Source organism: Anser brachyrhynchus (assembly GCF_964034855.1).
Source record: "Anser brachyrhynchus genome assembly, chromosome: 17".
NCBI classification, from domain to species: domain Eukaryota; kingdom Metazoa; phylum Chordata; class Aves; order Anseriformes; family Anatidae; genus Anser; species Anser brachyrhynchus.
Window position 1 is genome coordinate 11,155,271 of NC_137710.1, and position 26,600 is coordinate 11,181,870.

A 26,600-nucleotide genomic window follows, 5' to 3' on the forward strand; every position below is an offset into this window, starting at 1 on the left:
AGTTTTGAAAGCTGTCAGCCAGGCAACTTAGTAAAATCCTTTCTCGGGACAAGACTTACATGAATTGTATCAGCGTACACAGGAAGCACGTACTAGAGAAGGGATGTCCTGACATCATTTGTTTGCTTTTGTAGGCTATTTATAGGCTATTTTGTAGGCCATTTCAATGACAGAATCATTCAATTACCAACTGTCAGAGCTAAATAACGTGAAATTCAGTCTTGGGAACTGAACTGTTACTGTTGAGCTATTTTCCACCTTTCTTAACAGTCTTGCCTAGCGACTAAGTATAAATTAGTTCCTACAGAGTGGGAGACTTTACAGTCCCTTATCTTCTGTTTGGGTGAGAGCACTGGGTGTTATTGCCCTTGGAAGAGATAATCTATTCTTATTTTAAACAGGCGTGAGGTGAATGGTCATGATGAGGATGGAAATGAGCTACAGACCACACCGGAGTTCAGAGCACATGTTGCAAAGAAACTGGGAGCAATGCTGGACAGGTATTGGCATGTGATACTTAGAAAGCTTGTTCTGTGGGTAAAGTACAGAGACACTTCTGTTTGCTAAAAGTAAAAAATTAAAGATCAGAGCGTGACCTGGATATGGAGGGGAAGCTGTTTCTCTTCTCATTTCTTTCATTCCTGTGTTTAATGCAAACTTCCAGTATTCTAACCTGGCCCATCTGTTGTGTCCCCCTGTTAAAGACTTACCTCTGCAGCACCACCAGTCTCCATTTGCTTCTGCGGTAAATATGTTGTGGGAGGAAAAAGCACAATTTGTCTGCCTTAGCACTTTGGTCATTTGAAGGCCAGCACAAGAATCTTCCCTTTGTTTTTGTGGCTTAAAGCAATACTCCTTTCAGGGTTGTGCTGGCCATGTGCATCTGACTGGGCTGCTGCTGTCTTTATTATGTGTGTAACTATTGCCCTGAGAACTAGAATTCCTGGAGTTTAAAGTAGGCTTTCAGAAATGTGAAGTCATTCTTGTGGCATGTGTTGCTAAGGAGAGAAGGCATAGTCTGCTTTGAGAGCAGAGAATTGAAATATTGAGGAAAAAGTAAGTAAAAAAAAATCTTCCTCTAGGCTTGTTTCCTAGAAATACCCACCCAATGTTAGTTCAGTCTGTACGAAATGAAGATCTAAGTGTGTAAGATCTGACTGGTGTTTTCTGTTCAGTTTCATCACTGTCTTGAAGGATTCATCAGGACCTTCACAAACTTGTGTGCAGAAGCCTGACGGTGGAGATGATGGTGAGTTCTAGTCACAGACCTCGTGGTTCTTTTGTGATCTGGTTAGTTAAATGATGACGAGTGGGATGGATCCTGTCCAGTGCCAGTTGTACATGCAGCTGCCTAAAGAGCACTTGCAGTAGAAGATTTTGTTAGCACCAGTGGGGGCTGTTACTTTGTTCTGATTGCTGTGCCCTAAGTCCTCACAGACTGTTAGTCCCAAATAATTTCTGTAAAGCCCTCCATTATCAGCAGTGAGGCTTCCTAGTGAGATTACTGTTGGTTGCTCTCATTTTTTTTATCTCAGCTAAAATTCCTTTCTAAATGAATATTTTAGGTTTTCGCCTCTTCTCCTCCTCTGTCCCAGGAGACTGTGAGAAATCAGAGTGTAGCCGAGCCTCAAGGAGGAGACAGCCATCTAGCTCCAGGTGAGGTGCTGTCAGCTGCTTCACACCGAAGTACTTTTCTAATCCACATTTCAGAAGCATCTGGGACTCCCGCATGGAACAGGAAGCTGTGTTTTGCTCGAGCAATATGTTTTCTATGACTCTGATATTTGAGTATAGCAGACTTCTTCTGTTTCTTTTTTAATGCTGGGGAACTAGAAACTTTTGTGGGAGGTACAAACTATTTAAATGCTAACTGTGGGTACTGGAATCCTGGAGCCACTGGATGTTTACCAGGTGGTCTGGTCTTAGATTACTCTGCTGTCTGTGTGTTGGATTGATTCGAGGCAAGCATGTAACATAATTTCCTTCCCTTTTATTGCCTTTCCAGTGACCTGGACAGTGATCAAGAGTGGCAAAGGTACCAGGAGGCTGCTGTGTCAGCTGCAGACATTTTGAAGCAAAGCACTTTTCCTGCGCTGTCCCAGGATTCCAGCCAGAATCCAAGTCAGGGTTATGTAGAGCACAGCCAGAAGAAAAAGAAGAAAAAGAAAATTAAGGGAGAGAACAAGACTGGAAATAAATTAATAGACTCAGCAGAGTGTGACCAGGTCAGCAAAGATTTGCCGCAGTTGTCTGCAAATGGGCAGCATAAGAGACAAGACAGCAATCATACAGAGAACACAGTGTTGCCAGGAGCTGTGAAGAAGAAGAAAAAGAAGAAGAAAAAAAGCGAATGAAGGTTTTGCTCTGCAAATGACAGGTGATTGTGATGAAGAATGCAGAAAATAAAAACTAAGAGTTGCTGTAGATGAGAGAAAACTAATTGACAGAGTTTTTGTTCAAAAAGCTCAGTGGCTTGAGAGTCTAATCAAGTGAACTCCTATGTTGTTGGCATCCCTTGCGAAAGGGAACATTGTTCTAGTGCAGTGTTTACCTATGCTGCTGCTTACGCAGACCCAGCGCAAAAGGATTAAGTACTGCACACAGACTAGTGTGGCAGAGGGATATAACCATAGCTGTATCCCTCCCGATCTGTTCTTTCATGTCCTGAAGCCAAATCTTGTGTCATGGAGAGAGTATATGATGAATTGAATTTGGTTTACATGGCAACAGGTGATCAGCTCCTCTTTGCTTGCTCCTAGATGCCTACTAAGAATAGCTCTGGCCTGTGGCAGACTCATATATCAAAAGCATCCTGGCAGATGTCAGGGCCCCCTTATTTTCTTTTCCCCTTGTGATCATCATAACAATCTGCTGTTGAAACCTGCCATGTTACTAATCCCTCTGTAGTCTGCACCTCTTCAGGGCTCCTGCATATAAACAAAGGGTGTGCAGAGAGCTTATTTTGGGATCGTTACAAATAGGTAGTTCTGTTCAAGTTGTGTCCTTTGAAATATCTTTTCATATAGAGTGTTTTCTATGGCATTTTTTTTATTAAATCCTACTACACTGTTAGTCTTACTTAATTTGGCAGCTTTTTTTTTTTTTCTTGTATTCAAATGGCTCCCTCAGCAGAGAGAAATATGGCTGAAGATGGCTTTTCAGTTGGTTGCTGATCAATGCTATGAAATTGCTACAGGAAGAACTTAAATCTTAGTCACTGTATTTCGGACCTTATTTTGGTTGACTATGACTGTTGTCTCTGAACTACAGTGCGCTTTGGTAGTTTTCAGTATGGTTCTTAATCTGTTTATATTTCAGCTCCAGTATTTCAGGAAGCAACCTGTTATTTGGATAAATATTTGGCTTCTGGTTTTAGGACTGCTGGGTTTCAGTAACTAACTCATTGCCCTTAGTCAGAAGACCTAAAAGCCAGGCAAGAGAAGTCAAAATAGTGAACTGTTTTTCTTTGAGCATGGGAAAACCAAAGGTGCTTGCTTTGCTACTGTAAAATCCTTGCTGTATTTGACTCAAGAAAACACAGTTGGTATCCAAAAAATGGAGACACTGAGTAGAAAATTGGCTTGTAAACAAAATGAATGTGACAAAAAAAATTATGGCCAGTTAAATTTTCAGTATACCAAAGCTAGCACCTTGGGATTTCAAATATATAGCGGTCTAAACATTATTTTTGCCTTGTTTTATGATGATTTTTTTTTTTGACGCAATGTATTTGCAAGTAATGCACATAGGAGGCTAGGAAGCCATTCTAGGATAAAGTTCCTCAGGGAATCTAATTACTGACATTAATTTCTGATGCTTGACAGTATCAAGAGGAAGCTCTTGTCAATAGAAACTCTAATGGACATCTGCAATATTGAAATTTCCAGATATGATATCTGAAGAGTTCACTGCTGGGCATTTTCTTTTTTTTTAATCCTTCCTTATATCTTAATCAGTTATTAGTCTTGGGCATATTTTATTGTCAAGGAGTTTTGTCCCTTTCACAGCAGAAAGAATAGCTCTGTTCCTGTCACAGTGGCAGGAGCATGTTGATCGGGACTTTTCTCATGTCTGGCTAATGACGTATCAGTGATGTAAAGGTTCAGAGTAAATACAGACGATGTAATTCCTCTTCTAATTATTTATATAAGCAGATCTTTAGGGCTAAAAGCCTCCACTTAGTGCAAGCAAGACCCTTAGACTCCAGGGAAATTATTTACCTATCAAGATCTATAGAATCTAGCCTACAAGGAAGCTAAGAAAGAACAATTTTGTAAAATTGATCCAAGTTGGCATCTTTATAGAGAACAACTGAAAGAACTACTGCTGCTTGTGGAACATGGGAACCCCCCCCCCCCCGAGATGCTGTACATTATCAGGAACCTGTGGAGAATGACGCCCCCGTGGTTGTTGAGCAAGACATGCAAGATGTCCGTGTGGTTAACGTAGAGAGCTGGAATCTCCTTGCTGCTGTTAAACTTTAATTTCTGCATTTAAAACAAAGCAGAGCTATATCAAAAAATAACCAAGCCATTTCTACTGGGATAGTATGATTTTAGAATAGGTCATTTTGAGCTGGGACTGCTTGGGATTTGTAGTTAACTAAAGGATTTGTGGCTTGTAGTCACAGGTTGTGACCACAGCTTGTACTGACAGGCTCTTGCCCAGCCATTCCTGATTCAGTTTCTGGGTGATTTTCATTGCAAAGTTGGAAGCCAGGTTCTCACTCTTGCCTCCAAGATTAAACAATTTCTCGTAATTCCCACCTGTGTTTCTTTACAGCACAGGAGGTGAGCGTTCTAAAGGTGGTGTTCCTTTTTTGGCAGCTCAGTTTTGCTCTTTTCTGTGTGGCTTGGTTTGGTGTTGGCAGGCTTGTACAGGCCCAGCCTCGTGAAGGCTGAGCGGGATGAAAGTCCCATCCACGCCCCAGTGTTTTTGCCATATCCCAGTCAGATCCCTATCTTAATAGGACTCCTTCGGCAGCCACGAGATGTCTGGTCGTTCTAGGCTGGCTTGTGGGGTGGGGTTTGGTGGGGGTGCAGTGGGTTCTAGCAGTGCCAGCGTCACTGTTCCATAGCTCCTGCTCTGAGCCTGCGCTGCCTTCTCCCCTGGAGGCAGCCGAATGAGGGGTTTGTATGAGGCGTGGGGGCTGGAGGTCGGCGGACCGCAGCCTTGTCTTCCTGCGGAAGGCAGTGGTGACAGATGGCAAACGCAGTTGGAGTTGCACCTTGCGTGTTGGTCGTGGCAGTCCCCCGTGAGCTGGTTGTCGGTTACTGAGTGGAGGAGGCCATCTGCGTGGAGATGAAGGTCTCGATGACATTGTGAGAGGACGGCAGCAGCTGACTGTGGCTGTTGGTGGAGTCAGAGCTCTGGTACAGCACCAGGCTGCTGGAGGACACTGTTAAAAGCACAGGCATAAGTACGAATTCTCACTGCAGTCTTTCTCATGTGTGCCCACGTTTCCAGCACAACTAGAATCTCCTGGCATAGTGGCATAATTACTTTTTCTATTTAGTGTGCCATTATATACCTAGCTCAAGTCCCGAGCTAGCTTGAAAGCATTGTGGGAGGCAGCTCTCAGGGAGTTCAGACTTGGGGATTCTGCTTGGTTGTTAATGTCCTAGTTAATGTCTTCTCTTAGGGAGAAAAGATCTGACTGGAGTCTCTTAATGAGAGAGAATTGACCTTTCCAGCCCTGAAAACTACCTGCAGGACTGGCTATGCATGGACATTGTTTTTGCCAGGCTTTATAAGGTTATTTTCCTCTCTCAGCTCTGAAGAAGGGTCCCATTTCCACAGTCTGGCCTTATACAGCTTGCACAGACTGCGCTAAAAAGCATTTCCTTGTACCACCTTTTCAGCAACGCCCATCCCTCCCCAAGACAGTGGGAGAGCCCTCATAGAGAATGCTGAGCCCCAGGTGCCATTTTCGGACTGGGTTTTACAGCATTGGCAAGAGCAACTAGGCAATATGGGGTTTAAGGTAGTAGTGGCTGCTCTTCTTACCAGCAGGGCTTGAGGTGAGGCGAGGGCCAGGTTGAAGGTGCTGGATGGTTGTGTCTTGGTTCTGTAAATGTATCGTCGGTGCCTGTGATACCGGTGTGTGCATCCCAGACTCTGTGTGGGTTTCTGAGTCAGATGTGAACGCCTAGAGGAAAGAAAGTTAGCGGTGCCTGGTTTCTGCATCCCTGCTAACAGGCACACAGGAAGAATATTAGAAGGAGCGAGCAGGTGCTGTTTCCAAGGAGATTAAATTCTCCTTGATGATGCAGTGACCGGTTTGCTTTAATGCCTCCAGTATTGCAGCTGCTACCAGTGAGGCAAGGAGATGAGAGGTTGTTCTGCTGGGATGGCATAGACCACACACCCAAAAACTCTTTGACAAGCGAGGGGCTCCCTGCAGGTGTATTTGTAAGGCGGGGAACAAACAAATGTGCTAGAGGCTGTTACCTGTTTAGTTGGTGTCAGGTTAGTCAGGGCGCTGAGGTTGGCGGTGTCTGTTATCACCATGGTTTGTGGTAAGAGGCCTGTATGTGTGTACTGGGCCACCTCGGACTTGGGGCCGTAGAGAGCTGTGCACGAAAGAAAACAAGATCATGTGGGTGCTGGAGCTGTGTGTGACATTAGTGTGGCTGAGCTTTTTCTTCCTGCTGCCTGTCTGTGAACCAGTGGGAGTGGAGGGACAGGGAGGTGAATGCAGGAGGAAAAACAGTTTGATAATGATGGCAGTTATGTTTCAGAACCTGCAAATGCTCCAGAACAGAGCCTTTTGTTTGTTTTGTTTGAGTAAACAAGTTCACGCTCTTACCGTGAGGGTTCTGTATCTGGGCCATGGTAGCCATGAAGGGGCTCTGGTTTATGTGGCTCTGGACCTGCTGCATGAGGGGCTGCTGGTAGGACGGGTGCAGCTGCTGGGAGAACTGGACAGGCTGCAGGGTGGTGAGGCTGCTCCCCATGCTGTTTATCACGGGAACGCTCTGGGGCTGGGTTGAAGCCAGGCCTGAAAAACAAGGACTGCTGTCAGTGGTGTCTAACGCCATGGGAGGAGTGGCTGCTCTGCAGCAGGGCCTCTGAAATCATGGTTGTGGCAGGTCTGTTGTAGCAGGGCGAGTTCAGATCCTGCTTTTCAGGAAATAAGTTGGTAAGCCGTGATTATGAGTAGATCTCATGCCTGTGAAAATGAAGTGGGGCTGTGCAAAACCTGTAATGCACACAGGTACCATAAAACCCCCTCTGACTTCCCGTGTTTGCTCCTGGGGTGCATCCCTTTGTAGCAGTCTAGATTACTTGCCAGTTTAGTGATAGCCCCGTGTAAAGCTCTGCTGGAGAGTCCTCACTCAGAAAGGAGCTCAGAGCTACATCTCGGTGTCCAGCTCATTCCTTTATTCCTTTTTGTTATGAAGTTGTTGGCAACAGATTACTATGCTGTAGTTGTCCAGCCACGTGAAATGGAGATTAAACTCATTTTGTTTGGGCTGCCAAATTTTGGAACTTGGACCAGTGAGAAAGAGGTAGGAGGTATCACACATCAGTACTCACTTCTCTCCGGACCCTGTTTGTGTAAGTCACCAAGTCTCTCTAGCACTGAGACAGTGGTAATGCTCTGGGAATCTTTTTTCCTCCTATTTCTTTTTTTTTTTTTGCTTGCACAGAATTATAAACAATGTCATAATCTTAGACATAAATGAGGAAATGGAAATTAGCTCTCAGTTGTCACCATGGAACAAATAGGACTGCTTTCTTCCTGGGAAGAAGGTATAAGAAGAGAGTATACATTTTATTTTCCTTTATCTAATGAAATGCGTTTTGGCAGTAGACTAGTCCTGGAATGAAAAGTAGTATCTTAAGTCCAGAAAAGCTGTCAAAGTAAAGAAATGTTTTTACTGCTGTAGGTTCCAAAGGCATATGCTGCTTTTTACAAGAAATAGAGCAGGATGTTTTGTCTTTCAAGCACTAGGAACATGTTTCAATTTTCATAGTTTTAAGGAGGTATTATGTTTATCTTTGGAAGATGCACAGGAGTAGGACAAAACATTGGCATGGGAATAGATTGCAAGAGTCCCGTGCTCTCAAGACTTGGGTTTCTGTGTAACCGAATTCTAATATGAATAAGGAACATCTGCCCCTTAATTACATGGGTACTTGTAAGTAGTGCAGTTGAAGATCGTTAGTGTTTGTAGCAATTTCCCCGGGTACCTATCACTGCCAAATTAGTGCTTTTGTCCCTGAAAGCAGGGAAGTAATGCTGACAATTACACGCAGCTCCCTATCTGAATCCTGATAAGCAGTCATTCCAGAAAACAAACAGCTGAGTACACTACTCACCTATCACGAGGGTGGAGGCACCTGTGTTGGTGAACGCTGGCGCTAGGGATGAGGTCTCACCAGCTCCGATCGCCATAACACCGGGCAGTGATGCCATGATCAGATTCTGAGTTTGCTGGCTCAGTGCGTGTGGATTTTGCTCCAGGCTGTGCAAGGCGGTCAGGGTGCTGACAGGGGGGAGAGTTCCTCCAGAAGCTGAGATCTGTGTGGAAGGAGGACTGTGAAAAAGCTACCTGCAGCAGGTTGAGTTGGCGAGTCCCAGGGCTGTGATACACTGCCTGCCTGCCCGCCCTTGGCCCCTTGCTAACTAGAAGGACTTCATGCTTGCTTGTCTGCAGTTTTCCTGTTTTCTCATGCTCATCAGTTAACTACGAAAGGTCAACTGATGAATTAATAAGAGTAAATCCTTGCTCTGTTTTATTTTTTTCATACTTAAGGGCTTAGAAGGGCTGTACACACGTGGATGAGGTCAGTCCAACTGCACTCTGTAGGGTAGGTTTATCCTGTGCTTTACAACTTAGGGTAGAAGATGATGACCAGAGAAATTAAGAGGCTCAGGTAATTTTATATGATGATTCTAGCTGTGAAGCTCAGTACAGAATCCAGGAGTTCCTCTCCTTTTCATCACCCTTTCCTCTGAGAAATGCCTGTACTTTCCCTTTCTCTCAGCAAGTCTTTTGTGGCCAGTGAGTTTTCAGACTGAAACCTTAAGGGGGTTGCTGAAAAAATTCTTTTTCTTTCCATGTATTTTCTTCAGGCCACATTAACTGGCAGTTCCCTGTTCTTAGAGATGAAGCATATCTATTGGGTAGAACATATTCTGTGCTTAGATGTCTTTCTGATTTAGTTTGTGACCTTGAGTCACCAAGAAATTTAATAACTGTTTTCTCAGCCCCTGAAATGAACCACATCACCTCTGTCCATGCTCTAACAGGGTTTTGAATTTGCAAGACCCTTTAGAGATCTGTAGTTGAAGTACTGTGGAAAAGCAAAATATCATTCTAATAATTCAGCCGATAAAGAAAATTGTCATTTATACTACTTTTTTTTCTCCCATCAGAAAAAAATCTATAAGGACTCTTTAGGAAGAGCAAGTGCTAACAGGTTAAACAGTGGGACAAATCATCTTGATAGCAGTTCTAGAAGACAGCTTTAGAAGAAGATGTTCAGCACCTCATGAAAACATTTTTTTTTCTTCAGGGAGAGACGAGAAAACCAGCAAAGTGAGTGAGTGACTGCAGAGATTTAAATCATACTCATTTATAATGAACTTAGCTTTGCCTCAGGCCAGTATGTGCAACTGCTGCCAACTGATTTCCTATAGGGAAGGGAACATGTGCAAACTGAAGATGGCCCGTCATGTAGTCCTAATGCTTAATTGTTAGTTATGTGGAAGGAAGTGTAGTCTGAAACAAAAAAATCTCAGAAGGAAATTTGCTTTGAGAAGGTAGGTTGCTGCAATGTAGATATCCGGTGTCTCAATGGTGTGTGCTGCGAACAGGCTGTTGGGCTTAATTTTTACAGGCAAGTAACTGGTCTCTGGTCCGTTAATCTCAGTGGTGTCTGATCAACTATCCTGAGATGTGTAGAGTTCAAATGACAGATGGAGATGATGAGAGAGTGTCAGTGGGGAAAGGAGAAGAGAAGAGTCTCCTGGGAGGAGGGAAATCATGTCATACCTTGAGCTGTGTTCTTATTTTTTATTTTTTTGCCAGGACAGACTTTTTTTTATTAATCTTAGGGAAATGGCTGTGGTTCTTGCTTTCATGTCCTAATGCTCACCCTTCCCATGAGTCACAGGTATCCCAAGAATGACCATATTACACAGCCAGTGCAAAGTGGCTCTGACCCTTATCTGTAAGAAGGTGGCTTTAAGAGTATTTGAGGAAATACTGTTTCTGAGTAGTCCAGATTGTGACCACTGGCAGAGGACCTGACATTGTCTAGACAGCAGTGCTTCAGTGTATGTCACTTACCAGCTTAGTGTCTGTGCTCAGTAGGTTCTGGCTGGGCTCCAGGCCAGGGGGAGAAACCTGGTGCAGGATGGTTTGGGTGGTCACCATGGAGTTGTTCCCGTGGTGGTTGCTGCTGGAGGACTCGGCCTCGCTGGCTGGCTGCTGGTTGTACCTCACTCCTGCATCACAACAGGGGGGAAACCGGTCATCAAAAGTGAGAAATGGAGAAACTTTGATAAACTGGTCATCAGAAGTGAGAAATGAAGCAACTTTGGCAAGTGCTAAATTCAGTTTCCTTTGTGGGCACTTAACTTCAGTGTTTAGAGTAGAGACAAGGTAGGTGGTAGGGGAACAAGAACAGGCATTTTTACCAGTTTGCCCTGGCTCTCCTCTGTAACTTGGCCTAGCTCCTTCCTCTGATCCCGACTTTAAGGTATGGCTGTGTGCCCTGCAGGGAGCAAGCAGGGTGCACTGGAAGCCCCCTCCTGGGATGCAGGTGTAGAGAGGAGTCTCAGCAAGATCATCTCTTCCCAGAGTGAGAGCAGTTTACCACCTCTGGCCTATGAAGCTGAAGAAGCTCTGTCGTTCTAGGGTGTAGAATGACCTTTCCTGATGCCTGAAAACTTAATCACAGTGCGTAATGGTGCTGATACGTATTGGAGAGAGCAATAGGCACGCACAAGAGTGAAAAGATACAGAATGAACCTGTGGTGGCAGCCCAGTGGATAACTTCTTGAAAGGGGATTACTGTCTGCCAGTTGGGAGGGAGTGCAGAATGTCAAAGAGTAAGTGAGGAGATCTGGCTGAAAGTTTTGTTACTGAATTCAATGTCACCCTGGCTTTTCTAGCCACTTGGAGACATGATCTCTACGCTCTTTCCTTATATCATGCTTTTTCTATCTGTGAATTCACTTCCGAAAGAGTAAGTTTTAGTGACTGAATTTGGACAGGTTTGACTGTCTCTTTCAAATCTCCTTCTGCTTGTTTCTTACCATGAACTTTGCTGGGTGAGAGAGCGGATGGTGGCTGGAGGGAGGACGAGTTGTGAGGAGTTAGAGGGGGAGCAGAGGTGGGCTGTGGCCCGCTGAAGGTGTCCATGGCCAGCTTGTGCCGGAAAGCCTCCTCCTTCCTGCGATTGGCAAACCAGTTGTAAACTCGCACCTCAGTCACCAGGTTTGAGCCCAGGCCCTGGGCCTGGGATGGGGAAACTCCTCTCTGAATACACTCTGCTCTGTTAGGAGAAAGCACAAAAGGAGTCTTGCTGAGCTCACCTTAGTCAAAGACACGGAGTAAAGTGCACAGCCCCAAAGTGACTGTGGTCTTGCACACCATGTGGAAGGATCCTGCAAGGTGTAGCAAGACGTGTGGCATTACTGGATCCTGTGTGAAGAGGCGATGTTCAGCAGTGGCATTTCATTCAAGTGTGGCTGGTGGCAATGGTGACATCCACTGCTGTGCCATTATTTTGCCTCTCACGAGCTCTAGCATACCAAGAATGCAGAGAGACCCTGCTCTGCCCCTCCTCAAAGCCAGACACCCAACTTTACCTGTTGCACTCTTCCACCAGTGCCTCTCTCTCTTCTTTGCTGGGGTTTTTCTGTCTCTCGTAGGCTTGGAACAGGATCTGTTGTGAGGCAGGGCCCCACTTAAAGCGGTTTCTTCGTCCCTTCTTGGTGGGCAGATCGTCTCCCATGGGCTCCTCTGTCAAGATACCCTGGCCAGCATGCGTGAATTCTGCAGGCACAAGAGGGCAAAGGAATTTGCCTTTGGGAAGCAAAAATGACAGGCTGCCTGTCATTTTCTGCATGGATTTTATCTTTGCTCACACCTTGGAGGAGTGAAAGCCGATGCAGGAGACTTCAGAGTAAGTATGACTGGAGTCCTTTTCTCCACAACAATCTAAAGGCCAAATGTCCCATTTTACTTGTAACCCATCAATACAAAATTAACTATGACCAATTCCAGGCAAACTTTTGGAATACAGAAGTGCATGCTGCAGGGATGGGTTCCCAATGGGTGCCCATAAAGAGAGGTCTTAGAGCACACGAGGTGACAGCCAACAGTGCTTTGTTGCAGCAAGTACAGCAGCATGCAGCTTTTTGCTGCTAGGGGAACTTTTGCTTTAGCTGAAACTGCAAAAGCCTCGTTCTCTGGCAGAAATTTTGTCTATGTCTGCTTACACTGTTTTAATCTGAGGATGGGTGTCAAATGATAATTGCAAATGGATAACGTTAGGTTGCTTCTCTTTAGCCAAATGAGGGTTGTGGTGCAGGATAAGTGCAGGCTACTTCATGAGGGGGTGTTTTTCCATGTACAGTTTGGTTCACCTTACTGAATACTGACATGGACTTCTCTAAGCTTCCTGCCAAAAGTGGCTTCTCCTTGATAGAAACTGGGAGCAAGGATTAGCAAGGGAGAGCACAGGCTTTTATGGAGTTAGAGACAGAACAATTGTTGCCGTACTTACGCTGGGCCACCTCTCGCTGCTTGCGGACGTACCAGGTGTAGAGGGCTGCCCTTTTTTGGGTCTTCATGGGAGTGCCCTTGTTGAGGTGCTGTGAGAGGTGAGATTGGTTCAGACCAGTAGTGTCCACCACCTCGCGCTGAGGGATGTTGTGCTGCTGGAGGTAGGATTTCACCATCTTCGCTACCCGCCAGGGATCCTCTCTAGAAGGAGCAGAAAACACTCCTCAGGAGAACTGTCTGTAATGCCAGTGCTCAGCAGACCTGGATGCCACGGATGTGCACTGGAGCTTCCTGAGGCACACCCTGCACATTAGCAATCACCACTACATGTGGTGAGGCAAGAGCGTTAACTGGCTGAATAAGGGAAAGGTATTCCTTGGTGTCCTGAACCTTGTTCAAATTTGGCTCTGTGCCATTCTCCATGTACCTTTTCTTCTCTATCCTCCTTCTTTAAGGCATAGGCGCTGGGGTAAATGTACTTCATTTTCCTGGACAGATTCATTGTGACATTAGGCTGAACCTAGCTCATGCTCTGAATCTTGTCAAGGAGGAGATCCTGTGCAGTGGTGCAGGAAACGAGAACAGGCTTTCATCACAGCGACACACAACAGCTCTGTACGCATATGTACACCAAGCCATCCAGGGTTATGGTCTTGCACATCAGCTATGTTGTGCAATTCCACTGATTCACATCTAGACCTGCTCAAACTTCTATGTGCTTTACAGAAGAGCAGGCAACCTATTAATTCCTCTTATTGCCACCTTCCTTTGGGGTAACAGCTGAAGGAATAGACAGACCTACTTGAGACCTATTCACAAAACTTGACACTAATCTGATTTGGGATTTTATAATGACTGTGAATCTCTGATTGTTAAGATCACCTGTTAGAGTATCCACGGCAGTTCCTAAGGGAAATAGAGAAAACATGACTTTGTGACTTCTTTGTGTGTATCAATCTCACTAGCACTGAAAATTACAATAAAGATAGACGTGAAACCATGAAGTCTAGAACCAAAGAGTGCAGGAGGCTCTCTATGGAAAAGATTCTGGTTTAGTTTTTAACAAAGAGCATCCTGCTGTGTATCGTCTGTGAAATCTCCGGTGGAAGTGGTTCGCATGCTGTAGAAATACAGTGGTGTCGCATCCAACACCAGCATCAAAGGAATAACAGCAGGGGAAAAATGTACCTACGATTATGGAGAAACTGTTGCAAGAGCGCACAGGTCTAAGCAACAGGCAACAGCTGTACTATTCATGGCTTTGTTGACTCAGTAAGTTGCCGGAGGCTGCAAAGTGATAAGGAGGACAAAGTCCACACCTGTTCTCTCAGTGCAAACACCCTTATCTCTGTTCCCCGCACAGTCTCTTTCCCGGTGGCTGGATAGTCCAAGGAACAAGCTCTGCTGCAGTTAAAGTATGACAGAAGCAGTGTCAGTTATAGCTCTCTGAAGACTCTGTTTTCTTAAAATAGAACCGTTTGCTTCTCTTCTGTGATGGTACAGTTGCTATAGAGGCTTCTATCTTCTAGCCTCTTCCCTTAACCATCTTTGTCTTTCAGAAGCCTCAAGTTGGGCTGAACTTATGAAAGCTTTCCCTTTCTCAGTGTCTTTTTCTTCTCTTACCATCCAAACCAAGGATCAATCTCTTCCCTCTGTATTTGTGATAGTCTAGCCAGCACATGTACCCTGAATTTGTTACACGAGTTCCTGTACAAAGGAGAAAAGGCTCAGACTTGGAATCTCTGATCTCTTAGATTTGAGCTCTGGTTCAGATGGGGGGAGGAGGGACTGTTATTACCGATGGGAACCTCTGTTACAAATTGATTTCCTTCCTGCACCCTGATCACCTTCTATCTCCTCTGACAAGGAGTTTCCTTCTGTCTTCCTTACTTCTTTGAGATAGAAATAAAGCAGGAAGAACCTGTGAGTCTCTTTTTACAGTACTTCAAAGCCTTGTGTATTTTTCTTTTGTTTTGAGACAAAGCAGAAAGAGTTCTGTGAGGTAAAATAGTGCAGGGGAGTCTTAGCCCTGTATGATTTCATAGGACAGTTGTATGAAATCCAAGCTACTCTGTATGCTGTCAAAACACAGGCTGTAATATCAACACAGCAATTTTTTTTTGGCCCTAGGCTACATCACAGAACAAGTGGTGGCAGTTGGTCAGCTGAATCTCACATGAACCATTGCCCAAACACCTAGTTCCATGTCTTTATCGTTGTCTAAGACACCATAAAGCGAAACCTTCACTGGTGGTAAGACTAGTTGACAGTCGGAGGGTAGGATTTCACTCTAAACCTAGTTTTCCTGGCTGTAGGTGCACTAAAATCTCAGTTCCTGAGTTAGAACTGTAGGAATGAGAATGCCTTTCTCAAACTCTCTTTTCTCTGCAGGCCTCTTCTGTTTTTTATCTTTTCTCTCTTCTCAGATGCAAGCTGTTTCCCCACTCCTCTCTTGTTCTCCCAGGTCTAATTTCTGCCTGCAGATTCTTCTCACGTAGTTTTTACTTCCTTCTTCCTAAGTCTTGCTGTCCTGCTGTCAGCTTCATCTCGCCCTCTGAGCATAGCCCCTCTCCCTGACTCATCCCAGCCACAGGGGCCTGGGTCCTCTCTGCATTCCAGCTTCCCATTTTCTTAGTTCTGAGGTCACTTTTTAAGGGCGTTTTCACCTCCCTTTTGTTACCTGAACAATAAGTAACCCAGGTAGTTAGTTATAAACTCAAAGGGAACAAGAGGCTGGTTGATAATTTATAGCAACATCTCAAATTTAAATGGAAAGTAAATATCAAGTTGTTAGCATTAAAGAAAACCCATTCCAGAGAGCTGGAGATGTAACATTCAGGGGACCTTCTCCTTCCTTCACTATTACTGACTTTTCTGTCTTTTGTTCCTTTCTTTCCCCTCCTCTTCCTCATTTTTTTTTCCTTCTTTCCTTCTTTTCTGTTCTCAGATCCTCAGGTAAGAGAATCCTTTCTTTCCTCGAGGTAGGTTCTGAATTTCTGCTTTGGACCAGACCTCACTTAAGCAGAGGTTCAGAGCCGGGAAGTTCTCAGGACCATCCTCTGGCCCTTTCCTCTGGAGCCTGCCAGACAACCCTCACTGATGTCAGTGGACAGACTGGAGCCGGGCTAGGCAGAGAGCAGGGAAGGTAAGACCATCCGGCAGGGTTCCTTTCTATTGAACTTGGCCTGGTTTGCCTCATCTTGGTTTATATGTGGAAATGAAAGGGGTGTGGCAGCTTCATCTCCAGATTCCCCAGCTAGAGCCATTCTAAGACGCACTGTCAATGGGGAAAAGATTGACGCTTTATCATCACATCTTTGTTTTCTTTTTCCCTTGTGGAAAATACGCTTTTATCCCTGCCTCCAGGGGAAATCTGTCGCTTATCTACATTGCTCTCTTTCCTAATGGAATTTTACCCCTTGCCCTACAGGTGAATTGTTGCTATACCTCTCTCTATTTGCTGTACATGTAGTAGTACAATCTGTCCCTTCTCCCAAGGTAGCTTCTTTCTTGCCTTCTACTCTAGGTAATACCTGATAATTACTCCACAGAGCTCCACCTTACTAGTGAGTTATTTATTCTTTACCATAGATGCAGTTCTTTGTGTAGAGTGATTTAGAAAGAATGTTGTTATTCAAATTGCAAATTTATGGAAGATCAGTGAGACAGATTTAGGGATGAAATAGAATATTAATTCCTCACTAGAGAAGCCTTTGTATGAACTTCCTCTGTCAGCTGTTCTCTGCAGGGACAAAATGTAATAAATGCCCATAGGTTCACCCCGTTGTGTGGATGTCTTTTGTCTACATTCTGTTTTGCTCATCTGTGCTTAGTGGTTCTGAAACTGTGGCTTCAACTTCAGTGGTCCTGTGAGGACGTATTTGGTGTCTTGATGCTATCACTCTTACTTTCCACCACCTGGTAAGCCTAGCAATGGTTTCTTTCCTGATACTACTTAATGAGCAATGCCTGCACTTACCACAAAGACTTTCTTCTATCGCTTGTAGCTGCCCACAAGTCAATCTTTCTGTTCAAATGTGGTTTACAGTGTTAGACCAGGAATTGTTAGGCCAAAGAAGCTTCTATCTAAAGGCAGAAGTGCCTCCATCAGGTTTCTAGATTTGAAATCCTTGTGTGGATGCTGAAATAGCTTTGCAAGCGTTAAAGTTCTACTGTGGATACCTGGGCTTGGAGATTAGTTCTTGCCTTCCTTCCTTTTATTTGTTGCTGGCAGTAATTTCCACTATATACTGTTCTGCCCTTCCTGTAATTATTTGCAATATTGTTTTAAGGACATTACCTTTTGCCATATATTAATGGAAAGGTTTGTTCTTAAAACCAAAAAGATGTTTATTAACAGGTTAACGACTTAGATATTACCAAACCCTGATACTGGTTCAGATGCTTTGAATACATTCCCAGACATACAATTGTTTTAAATACATCTATATATATCTTTGATCAGAAATTTGAAACTTGACGATACAGACTTCCTACTATCTTCACTTTATCTTGAATAATTTTGATCTATTATATTCCTTCGTAAGTGTGCTTCTAACTTTTTGGCTGAAACTGGGACTTTTGGTCCCCTTCATACTGTCTTGAGCAGCAGAAGTAAATTACTCTATCCTGTAACACTGGGGACTGACGAAATAAAGTTTTGAAGTTCAGAACAAAGCTTTGCAATTAAGACCTAGTACGAGGCTTAGAAGATGCTGCTTCTTGCCCAGTCCTCTCTCTGCTCTCCTAATGTTTTAGGTAAATCCTAGAATCCTGTTCTGTAAAAGGGGACTGCTGCTCAATTGACTGTCTGCAGAGAGATGGGAGGCTGTTGATTGGAAAGCATTAACGTTACAGGTTTGCAAGAGAGGTAAGTGTTGTGCTGAGGCTGGTAATAAGCACAGGAAAGACCAGTAGCAAGTTCCCAGAAAGGCAGGGAGGGTCAGAAAACAGATTTCACACTGAATTGAAGGTGACAGGAAGGAATTCCTTCCATCTGTGAGTCTGTTCTCAGATCACAGTGGATGGCATGTTAGTCCTGCTTCACCCATTCATTAGAAAGAATGGGACAAAGCCAGGTGCTCCTCTTCAACTTCCATGGCTGCCTTTGTGGAGAGATACCTGATCAGAAGTTAATGATCAAAAAGCTTATCAGGGGCTTTTCATCTATAAATTTATAAGACAAAAGAGAAATAATAAAGCCATTGGATAATTAGTAACTAGCCAGGGCCCGCCCGGTGCCACTGGTCTCAAACTACCCCAAGACCTGTACGCAGACTCAGGGAGACGAGAAGGAGACAAGGATGAGGGGAAGGAAACGAGTGTGGAAGGGAGAGGGAAAATTAGCCAGGAAGACATCAAAATGGGAGGTCTAGCAGCAGAGACAAAAGTGAGGAGAGAAAGGGGAATAGCGAAAAAGAACAAGAGAGAAGAAAAGTAAGGGGAACAGAGGAGACTAAAAGATGTGACAGAGCTGGAAGGGGGGAAGACGAGAGGAGAAAGAGACTTACTGGTCCAAAAAGAAGACTGAATTGCTGGGAATGCTCTCCCCACCCAGGTAAGAGCTGATCCAGTCAATTTACCTCTCTTGGGTACTGCAGAGTCATCAGCTCCCAGTCTACCAGGGAGCTTTCATCTCTTAAGTATTTACAGTGAATTGAAGCTCTTGACATAGTGTTTTTCTAGCTCTGGCCTTTGTGGTGGGATTTTAAGTTTGCTTCTTGTTGTTACCTTTTGTATTAATTTTGTTTGCTTATGAAGAGGAGTGACCAGAAAGCCTGAGAAATTCTCTAACTGGGTTTTAGTTTTAGTGAAGATTTTAAGTGCAGGATATTGCTGCATCTTGTGTCTTCTGTCAGCTTGTGATCTCAAAATACACACCCCCAAAACAGATGGGCAAGTTTCTGCTTCTGTTGTGCTAGATAGCTTGGGATGGACCCGGTCCTTGCTTGGGCAAACCTCTTAGCTTGCCCACAGGAATAGTATCCCAGGGAGAATCCCAAACAGGAATCTTGGTGAATGTTTCTCTGAGTCTGTTATAAGGCTTATTGGCTCAGGGAGCTCTGCCTGTTTTGTGATTTCAAAAATGCCTGTATGCAAAGGCAAAATTGTGTGGCAGTAAAGCCTGTAATTGTTGCTGTTTGTGTTCTGTTGTAGTTGTGACAGGCAGCGGATGGTAGAAGCGTAGTTTGTTCTGCCTAGGTTTTAACCTCTGCATCTATTTGATTTGTGCTCTTTCTACGAGAAAAATCTCCAGTGAAGTGAGGAGAACTTTGCACTCGCAGGAGTGACAAGAACAAGTTCCCTTGGTTTGTCTTTGACCAATAATCTATAGCAAAAAATGGTAAAATTAAAAATATTTATCTCCTTAAAAATAGCAGGAAAGCATTGCAACTTTGATTTACCATGAATTCATAGGCTAATATGATACCAGTTAAGAGTGACCATATATATTTTATTTTTTCATCCCTTGATGACTGAAATTGTGAATCCTACAAAAATGTAAATCTTAAAAACTAGCATTTAGTCAGAGAAGTAAGTTATACAGGCCCCGGACTGTTCTCAAGCTAGATGACATAAGCGTTTCAAATATGTAAAGAGGGTCCGTGGCTCCCTTTATGCATTTTAAGTGAGATTAAAAGAGAAAATTTGAGCATCTGTAAGGAATTGGGGGAATGTTTTGGGAGAGCTGCTAGTCTGGGCATGGTTGAAGACTGTCTCTCCAACTAGATCAATTGTGAATACCAGGAACATTGAGCGGAAGGGGTAAGGAAAAGAGATTTAGAGGGAGAATACAAGAAAGCAGCAAAGAGGAGCCTTACTGTAATAGTCTTTCCACCACAGCCTTCTGGTGAGCAGCCTCCTCAGGGCTCAAGTTTTCCAGCTCCTTCATTATCGGAGGGGTAAATTCCTCCCCGTCATCAGAGGTTTCATCTTCCGATAACCTGGATTCCCCCATTCCATTGGGGAGATTGGGGATTTCGGGACAAGATTCCCCTTTCTCTGTCTGGAGGGCATTGATGGCGCGCTGACTTTCACTCTGGAGCATGTAGGGTTCCACTTCGCTCAGTGCCTTAATCAGGGTCTCCTTGGTTAGCCCCGACTCCAGCAGCGCTCCCAGCAGCTCCACTTGAAGATGACTCAGCTTCGAGACCATGGTCGTCAGGCTGGTGTCCCTTGGATCTGAATTCCAGGTTATCCCGCTTCCAGCTTCCCTACACCATGTTCCTGAGGTAACGCGCCCGACTGTCAGCAGAGTGGGCACAGCACAGCCTCCCGCCTTTACGCCCCCCCCCCAAAAAAAAAAAAAACAAAATACAAAATTGAGCCACTTCAGACCCCCCACGACTGTCCTGAGCCAGTGCTGATAAAGGGACCCTTGGCTATCTGTTTACATTGGAGCAATGTAAATTCTCCAAGGTTCATATTTATCTGTGTGCTTAGCAAGTTACTGAACTTTGGACTTCAGCACTGCAGCAGCAGTTCACAAAGTGCAGAGGGAGAGAAAGCAGGGGGAGGGGGAAAGGGAGGGAAGCAGAAGGGAGAAGGTGAGTAAAATGAAGGGATAGAAGTTCTGCCAGCATGGAGAAGAAAAGTAACCTATGGAAAAAGAAAAGAGGAGAATGAGAGGGCCAAAAATAAGTCATGCTTTTCCTGTTGGATTTAGAGAAGGAAGAGATGGAGTACCTAAGAGGAAGAGGCACGTTGGGCTCTGCCTGGTTCAGGAGAAGGTGCTGCTGTTGGAAGATGGCAGAGCCTACTCAGAGCTCTGGCTGTGGCGAAGTTGAGCTACTCGCAGGCCCTTACGAAGGCTTTGGGCTGAGAGAAAGCTGCTTGAGGCTGAGAGAAAGCTGCCTTGGCAGCCTTGTTAACCTTTGTGCAACCCTCCAGTAGAGAAGAGCAACGGCTGAGTTTATATAAATGTTCCCAAGACTCACAGGACATTCTGGAGATCTAGCTGACTTCTGTGGCAGAGCATCAAGTGTTAAATGACTTTTTCACTTCTGCCTTTTTGCTAGCTGGGTATCTTGATATACAAATACCGGTCCCACCATTATAACTTGCCATGTTTATTGCTTAACTGATGAGCAGGTGCAGTGTACCCACATAATTCAGAGGATTACAGGGCTTGCCCTGTTGAGCTTGTGATTCAAGCACATGATAAGGAATAGCCCTGGGTGTTGGTATATGCTGAAAGTCCCTCTCCTATCTTCAGTTGCCCTGCTTCTGAGAACTGCTGTTTTTGGTTCCCATTTATCACTCCCCCTTGATACCAGCACCGCTCTAATGTTCTAATCCCACCTGTTGGGTGACTTCTGAAAACATGTTCTCTAGCTAAGCTGGAATTATTTAGTGCAGTTCTCAGGGAGCCTTTATGACAAAGGTCTCGTCTGCTCTGAAAATATATAAATGACTCTATCTGCTTTGAGTGGCTAAATTAGGAAATAGCTTGGTGTGGACTTGATCGTGCATGAGCATCTTGTGCAAACGATTCCTTCTTACATGATCAAGAGGATTTAAAACCGATGTTTTAATAGAGGTTTCCTAGGGACAGCTACTTGTCTCTTTACACACTCCCATCAAGCCCAAGCTAAGAGGAGCCCAATTTCAAAACTCACTATTTCCAAAACTCACTAGTGTCCTGAGACAATGCTGCAAGATGACGTTGGCTCCTATTTCCCTTTGTGGGCAGTGTTAGCCATGCTCTCCAGGCTGCTGTGACAAAATGCTGAAGTCAGCAGCTGAAGGATAGAGCTCTTTTTCAGACTGGACTCCTTCTTCCGCACAGCAAACTGCGGCTGGACTGCTGGGTTGACCCTTTCAACTAGGACTTGTTAACCGTTAGCTTTTGTTTCAGATGACATCTACACCCAGGGTACCACCAGCTCCCCTTGCTGCAGTGACCTCAAAAAAGTTCAGATGGCTACAGAAGACTGTGAGGCAAAAAAAGAAGTAACCATTTGGAGTCCATGTAAAAACACTTAATGTAAGAAACTTTCTTGTGAATGTTAATGTAAAAATACATCTTTGGTTTCTAAAGGTTTGTTTATTGTTATACTGTAAGAGTATTTAAGGAGCGGTGAGTTTTTTGGGATCATCCTATCAATGTTTTGATACAATTTATATGTAATTTACTCTTGATTTCAATTGTGCTTATTTTTCTCCTCCAATAGGCATGCCAATGCTGGTCAATAACAATAATTGTAATTATAGTATCCAACTGTGATATGTCTTATTCACGATACATCTTTATAATTTAAAAATTTTGCAAATGGGGATAACAGATTGTGAGTCTTCTACCATATGCGACAGAAGATTCTGTCATACTAGGTTACTTCTGTTTTTCTGTGGCATGGTGATTTCTTTTACCTAAACTAAGATGGAAAATATCATTGTTCTTATTTAAAAGATTGTCCAATCTGTTTTCTGTAAGTCTGTCTCTTGTATGCTTGGGGAGGAATGGGAGGGACAAACAACCCAAACTTCAGGCAAAAACGGCAGTCTTTGTCAAGGGAAACTGTAAAGAGAAGAAAACAGCAACAAATTATCTGTCTATATTGTGTGGTTTCAAGGATTCCTTGTGCATCCAAAAGCCCTTTCCCTGTTGTGTCTGCTTGCCCTGGAGACCTTCAGTTGCAGGGGGTTTTAAAATAGCCTGTTTTGAAACTGGTGAAATATGAAGACTTTAGAAACAGAAACGAACATCTGTTTGTATGTTAGGACCTCATTGAATGCTACAACCGGATGCCATGTGGAGAATCGTGAGCTGAAAATGGAAACCTTTCAAATACTGAGGAGGAGGTAAATACTCTCTATCGCTTTCACCTGAAGTGCTTTTTCCCTTGGTCTATTAGAGTTGCCCATTTTAAACTGTAGTAGCCTAGACAATTAACAGAACATGAAAGAAAGAAACTTTCTTTCAACTTCTACATCACCTTTGTGTTCACTGTTACCTGCCAGACCCTGCTAGTTAATGGTTCAGGACTCCATTAAGTATTTCAGGTTCTTCTTTGCAGGAAAACTAGTGACCTTTTTAGTGTTTCTTAAACGTTACAAATTGCTAGCAATCAGACTGAACACTTGGGAAGTAGACAGGAGACTGCTGCTGTGAATTACTCCTATTTTAGACGTGGACAATAAAGACTGCAATATCGTTTTTCTCAGATTATTACAAGTGCCACAATATGCTGTTTTGAGGTAATAAGGACAGCAGAGGTCAAGGGTGGAAGCTGCAATGTGCTGCAATGCTTTAACCAACTAAATTATAGTTCTAGTAGGAGAGCAGGAGCTAAATAGTAGAGTGCCATAATCCATAATACTCTTGTAACTAAATTGTACCTCGCAGACTTTGCCTTGAGAATGAGTATTTGAAAGAAAAGGAGTTTGTTGCAATTAAGGAAATCAACATATATTAAGCACTGGTAATAAATGAAAATGGGTATAGCAAAACAATTTGCTGGGCCATTACTTGATTCTTAATTTACCCAGACTAACACGATCTTCGTAATTGTGATAGGGCAAGTTTTTGAAGTTTGAAAACACTGAATGATACTGCTGCTTCTTCTCATGTTTGCAATATCTGTTTTTGTTGTTCTGCAAAATTGCTTGGTTTTCCCTAAGTGTAACTAATATGGAGGCTGAACTCCCTCAAATTCAGTGCTTCAGTGACTAGATGTAAGCAGCTTTACAACACTAAACTGGCCAGATTAACAGCAGGCTCACAAATAATGTTTTATTACCAAATTGGTTTGGATTGAGATTGCAGAAATATATCAGTAATCACAAGAAGTCTGATTTCTATTTTATTTTAATGTCAAGTTTAATAAAGATTGTTTAAACACATTTGAATACTTTGCCTTGTCCTCTGTACACTTTAATACAACTTTGATGCATTTTTCTGCTGTAATTTTCTTCATTTCTCCTGAAGTAGTAGTCAGTCTGATAACACTGTATGACAGCAATTTCATAAAGCTGGGCTCCTGGCATTCTCCAATATAATATATCTCCAGGGTAGGCATTCCTTGCCATTTGAGGCAAGGATGTCCGTGGTTCCTCCAGATTTTTTTTATTGATGAATAATAGTCTGTCTCAACTAACTGTCCCAATGTAATCCTTTCTCCGCTACATGTAGTAAAGTGGATTATTTAATACTGAGAACTATGTGCATGAAAGCATAAATAGGTGGAAAATAGGAAAGTTATTCTTATTTTAGATTTATTGGTCTGTATTCTGCTTATTACACTCTATTACCAAAGTAATAGATCGTAGAGTTCAGTGAGCAGAATGGAAGACAGATAAGACTCCTAAAGCCTGAATTCTCAAATCAATACATCTCTTACCTTTGTTTCCATTTATTGAATTATATCTATCATTAAGTGTACATCATGAACAATACAGCAATGTGCTGGGATAAAGCCAGCCTAATGTGATTTCAAGGAGCATACAGGGAAAGAAAGAAATCCAAACATTTTCATGATAGCAGTGCGAGTAGGGGGAGCTTGCAGAGTTCCATGAAAAGGGTGGTAAAATTGCCGTTGGCAAAAGAAACACAGAGAAGTGGTTCTCGTAATAGTTTTTTATTTATTTACCATTTTACTGTTCTTCCTGCTGAGACTGCTAAATGCTTTATTGGCCTGAATGACATTAACATCACCACCTCTGTGATATCTGAGTTGTTATATGTCCACCCCTATTTCTGTGCTTGGGGAAAAGAAGGTTATGCAAGTGACAAAACTGATTATTTGTGCCCTGGGAGCTTGGCACATGACTCTGAAAAATCCAAGGTAATTGTCATTTATATATTGTTTTCATAGGGTTGGATTCCAGCTATTTGTGCAAACCCTGAGTATCTCAGTGGGAAAGAACTTACCTGAATGCATGCTTTTAATGTTCCCAATATATACCCATTTTATGCTTTAATTGAGTAGTCTGTTGTAAATATGTGATAATGTAACTGAAAATGTGATTTTTACAGAGGAGAGTGGTGTGTGGGTTTTTTTTTTGTGCCTCCTTTCCTACTTTTGAATTAGAAACACCAATATTTTCAGAACCAAGAGGGGGAGGCTGTCTTTTGGCTGAGACACAGGCGTAGCTTCACAAGTTTCTCCTTACCACCGTTTGCAGTTACATTCAGAAGAATGAATGTTTTCCTCTTTATCACCAAAGATTGTGTTTGTTAAGCTTTGGGACCCCCAGTGACACTGAGGCTAAGGTGTAACAGCTATTAAGAACTGAACTAACTGGCTGCAGAGCTGGAAGGTATGGTGTGATAATGCCATAGGACATAATGGGTTTAAATTATAGGCTGGCTGTTTCTCTCTTTCTCTCTCCCTCTCTCCATTCCTATTCTGGCATTCCTATTCTGGTATGGAGAAATAGGGCTGTGTCATTCTCGTTCATTCCTCCATTTCCCCTTCACTTACACACTCTTTCTATCATCAGGGTGAGGATGAGTTGGAGAACAGGAACAGCTCTGGAGTTCAGTTAATGAAGGAGTTTCCCACTAGGTGGTAGTGAAGAGAATCATGTCACGCAACTGGTCAGTGCACATTTTAATTATTTTCTCGACAAGGGGAATCCCACAAGGATCTTACAAGCAGAACAGCCTAGCATAGCTGTGAGCTATACTGTCAAAACTGGATCTCTTGATTTTTGCATTCCCTAGTTGTTTCCATGCCATTTGCTGCTCCTAAAACCAAGCTGCATTAACAACTCTACCTGTCCTTTCCTGAAAGGTGAAGTGAATCTACATGAATCTGCTCTGGTTTTCTTTCCACCTCCATTATAAAGGCATCAAGACATGGTTAGTTAAATGTCATCTAATGACATTTAAGCTCTTTGGAGCTGAGGACTCTTTGTAGCCAGTACTTTCATCTGATTCTCCACCATACATTCCTGTGTTCTGGGAACTACATAAAAGAAAACACAGTATTTTTGTTTGCTGCTAGTTTTGAAATACTTTGACAGGTCTAGGTAGTGCATCAGTCTACATCCAAGACACCAGAAAGAACAGCTATTTTGGAAGTGCTTTGTAATGCCAGAGTAAATTGTCACTGACATTCAGAGTAAAGCTCTCCTGTAGGTCCAAAGAAAGTATACACAAAAGAGATGCTGGGAAAGTTATCTGCAGAATACAAGCTGTGCTCCCCTTTAGAGTGAGGGCAGATGTTGAGTCTGCAAGGAGGAGTAAGTTTCTCCTGTGAATTCATCTGACCACTGTAACATGATAGAGCAAGCTTGCAAAACCATTCAGTAATTTACACACAAAGCCTGAGATGCCTGAGAAAAAAAAAACAACTTTAGTGCTCATCAACTAAGAATCACTTTTGTCAAATTAATGTGTTGCAAATTTTGCAAGACTGAGAAACTGGAAGCTGTTTCAGTAAGGACACAAAGCAGGGATATTGTTTTATAGATATCAGTGTCTTTTACGTTGTCTCAGAAAAAAAATAAGAAAGGATATTTAGTATCAAGACAATATTGAAACATTCATTTATCTTTCCCTGCATTGATTCAAAAGTCTTTTCTCTTGCATTTATTGTATCAGAACCATTGAAAAGGGTAGCATAAACACACATCCAAGATACTGGGATAGCACTGCAACAGAGTGAAGATTCCAAATTATTTGTCAGTTTTCTAATTGTTACTGTAGATTCTTCTGCTGCAATGAGGAAGGAGAAAGCAAGGGGACTTCTCCATTGTGCAAGTCCTATCACCAGTCTGAACATTTTTTAATTAGAAATGGGGAAAACTATAGTTTCCACACAAAGTGATTAACTAGGCTATGTACCCTACAGCTCAAGGTTTTATGCATGACTCGCTCCTCTCCGTTTATATCCTATCCACCAAAGCTTT

At 43.2% G+C, this 26,600-nt stretch overlaps 2 protein-coding genes across 10 annotated transcripts in view; one reads left to right on the plus strand and one right to left on the minus strand.

Moving 5' to 3' along the window:
- LOC308179613 (protein CUSTOS) overlaps positions 1-24,724 on the plus strand; it is a 29,006-nt gene extending 4,282 nt beyond the window's left edge. Inside the window, exons 3-8 of one of the 8 annotated variants that reach the window (XR_013940442.1) lie at positions 402-500; positions 1,176-1,249; positions 1,566-1,656; positions 2,006-2,377; positions 3,319-3,391; positions 21,604-24,724. Coding sequence is in view for 3 of the 8 variants with exons in the window: in XM_080560098.1 (XP_080416224.1) it covers positions 402-500; positions 1,176-1,249; positions 1,566-1,656; positions 2,006-2,354 (613 nt within the window). In the remaining 5 variants the exon portion in view is untranslated. Of the gene's footprint in view, positions 1-401; positions 501-1,175; positions 1,250-1,565; positions 1,657-2,005; positions 3,073-3,318; positions 3,392-9,385; positions 9,553-15,731; positions 15,892-21,603 lie in introns of those variants that run through there. The other 7 variants (XR_013940443.1, XR_013940444.1, XR_013940445.1 and 4 more) reach the window with 7 other exon arrangements.
- Positions 4,275-20,404, minus strand: HNF1A (HNF1 homeobox A). Of its 2 annotated transcripts, none has more exons than XM_080560053.1 (10): positions 19,568-20,404; positions 12,748-12,947; positions 11,828-12,014; positions 11,273-11,511; positions 10,302-10,459; positions 8,326-8,527; positions 6,809-7,000; positions 6,451-6,572; positions 6,007-6,148; positions 4,275-5,398 (listed from the first exon to the last, which is right to left on the minus strand). In XM_080560053.1, the coding sequence occupies exons 1-10, from the start codon at positions 19,900-19,902 to the stop codon at positions 5,271-5,273; spliced, it is 1,905 nt and encodes a 634-aa protein (XP_080416179.1). In that variant the 5' UTR covers positions 19,903-20,404; the 3' UTR covers positions 4,275-5,270. The 2 variants fall into 2 exon arrangements, with proteins under 2 accessions (XP_080416179.1, XP_080416180.1); XM_080560054.1 differs by having other exon boundaries at positions 10,302-10,510.
- Positions 24,725-26,600: the final 1,876 nt, after the last annotated feature.

Excerpts from the sequence above, each read along its gene's own strand:
- HNF1A (XM_080560054.1), bottom strand. The coding sequence starts at position 19,902 with ATGGTCTCGAAGCTGAGTCATCTTCAAGTGGAGCTGCTGGGAGCGCTG. Across the intron at positions 10,511-11,272 it reads CTCACCCAGCAAAGTTCATG|TTTCTCCATTTCTCACTTTT; the intron begins GTAAGAAACAAG and ends AGTTTATCAAAG. Across the intron at positions 7,001-8,325 it reads TGCCTCCACCCTCGTGATAG|GCCTGGCTTCAACCCAGCCC; the intron begins GTGAGTAGTGTA and ends CTTGTTTTTCAG.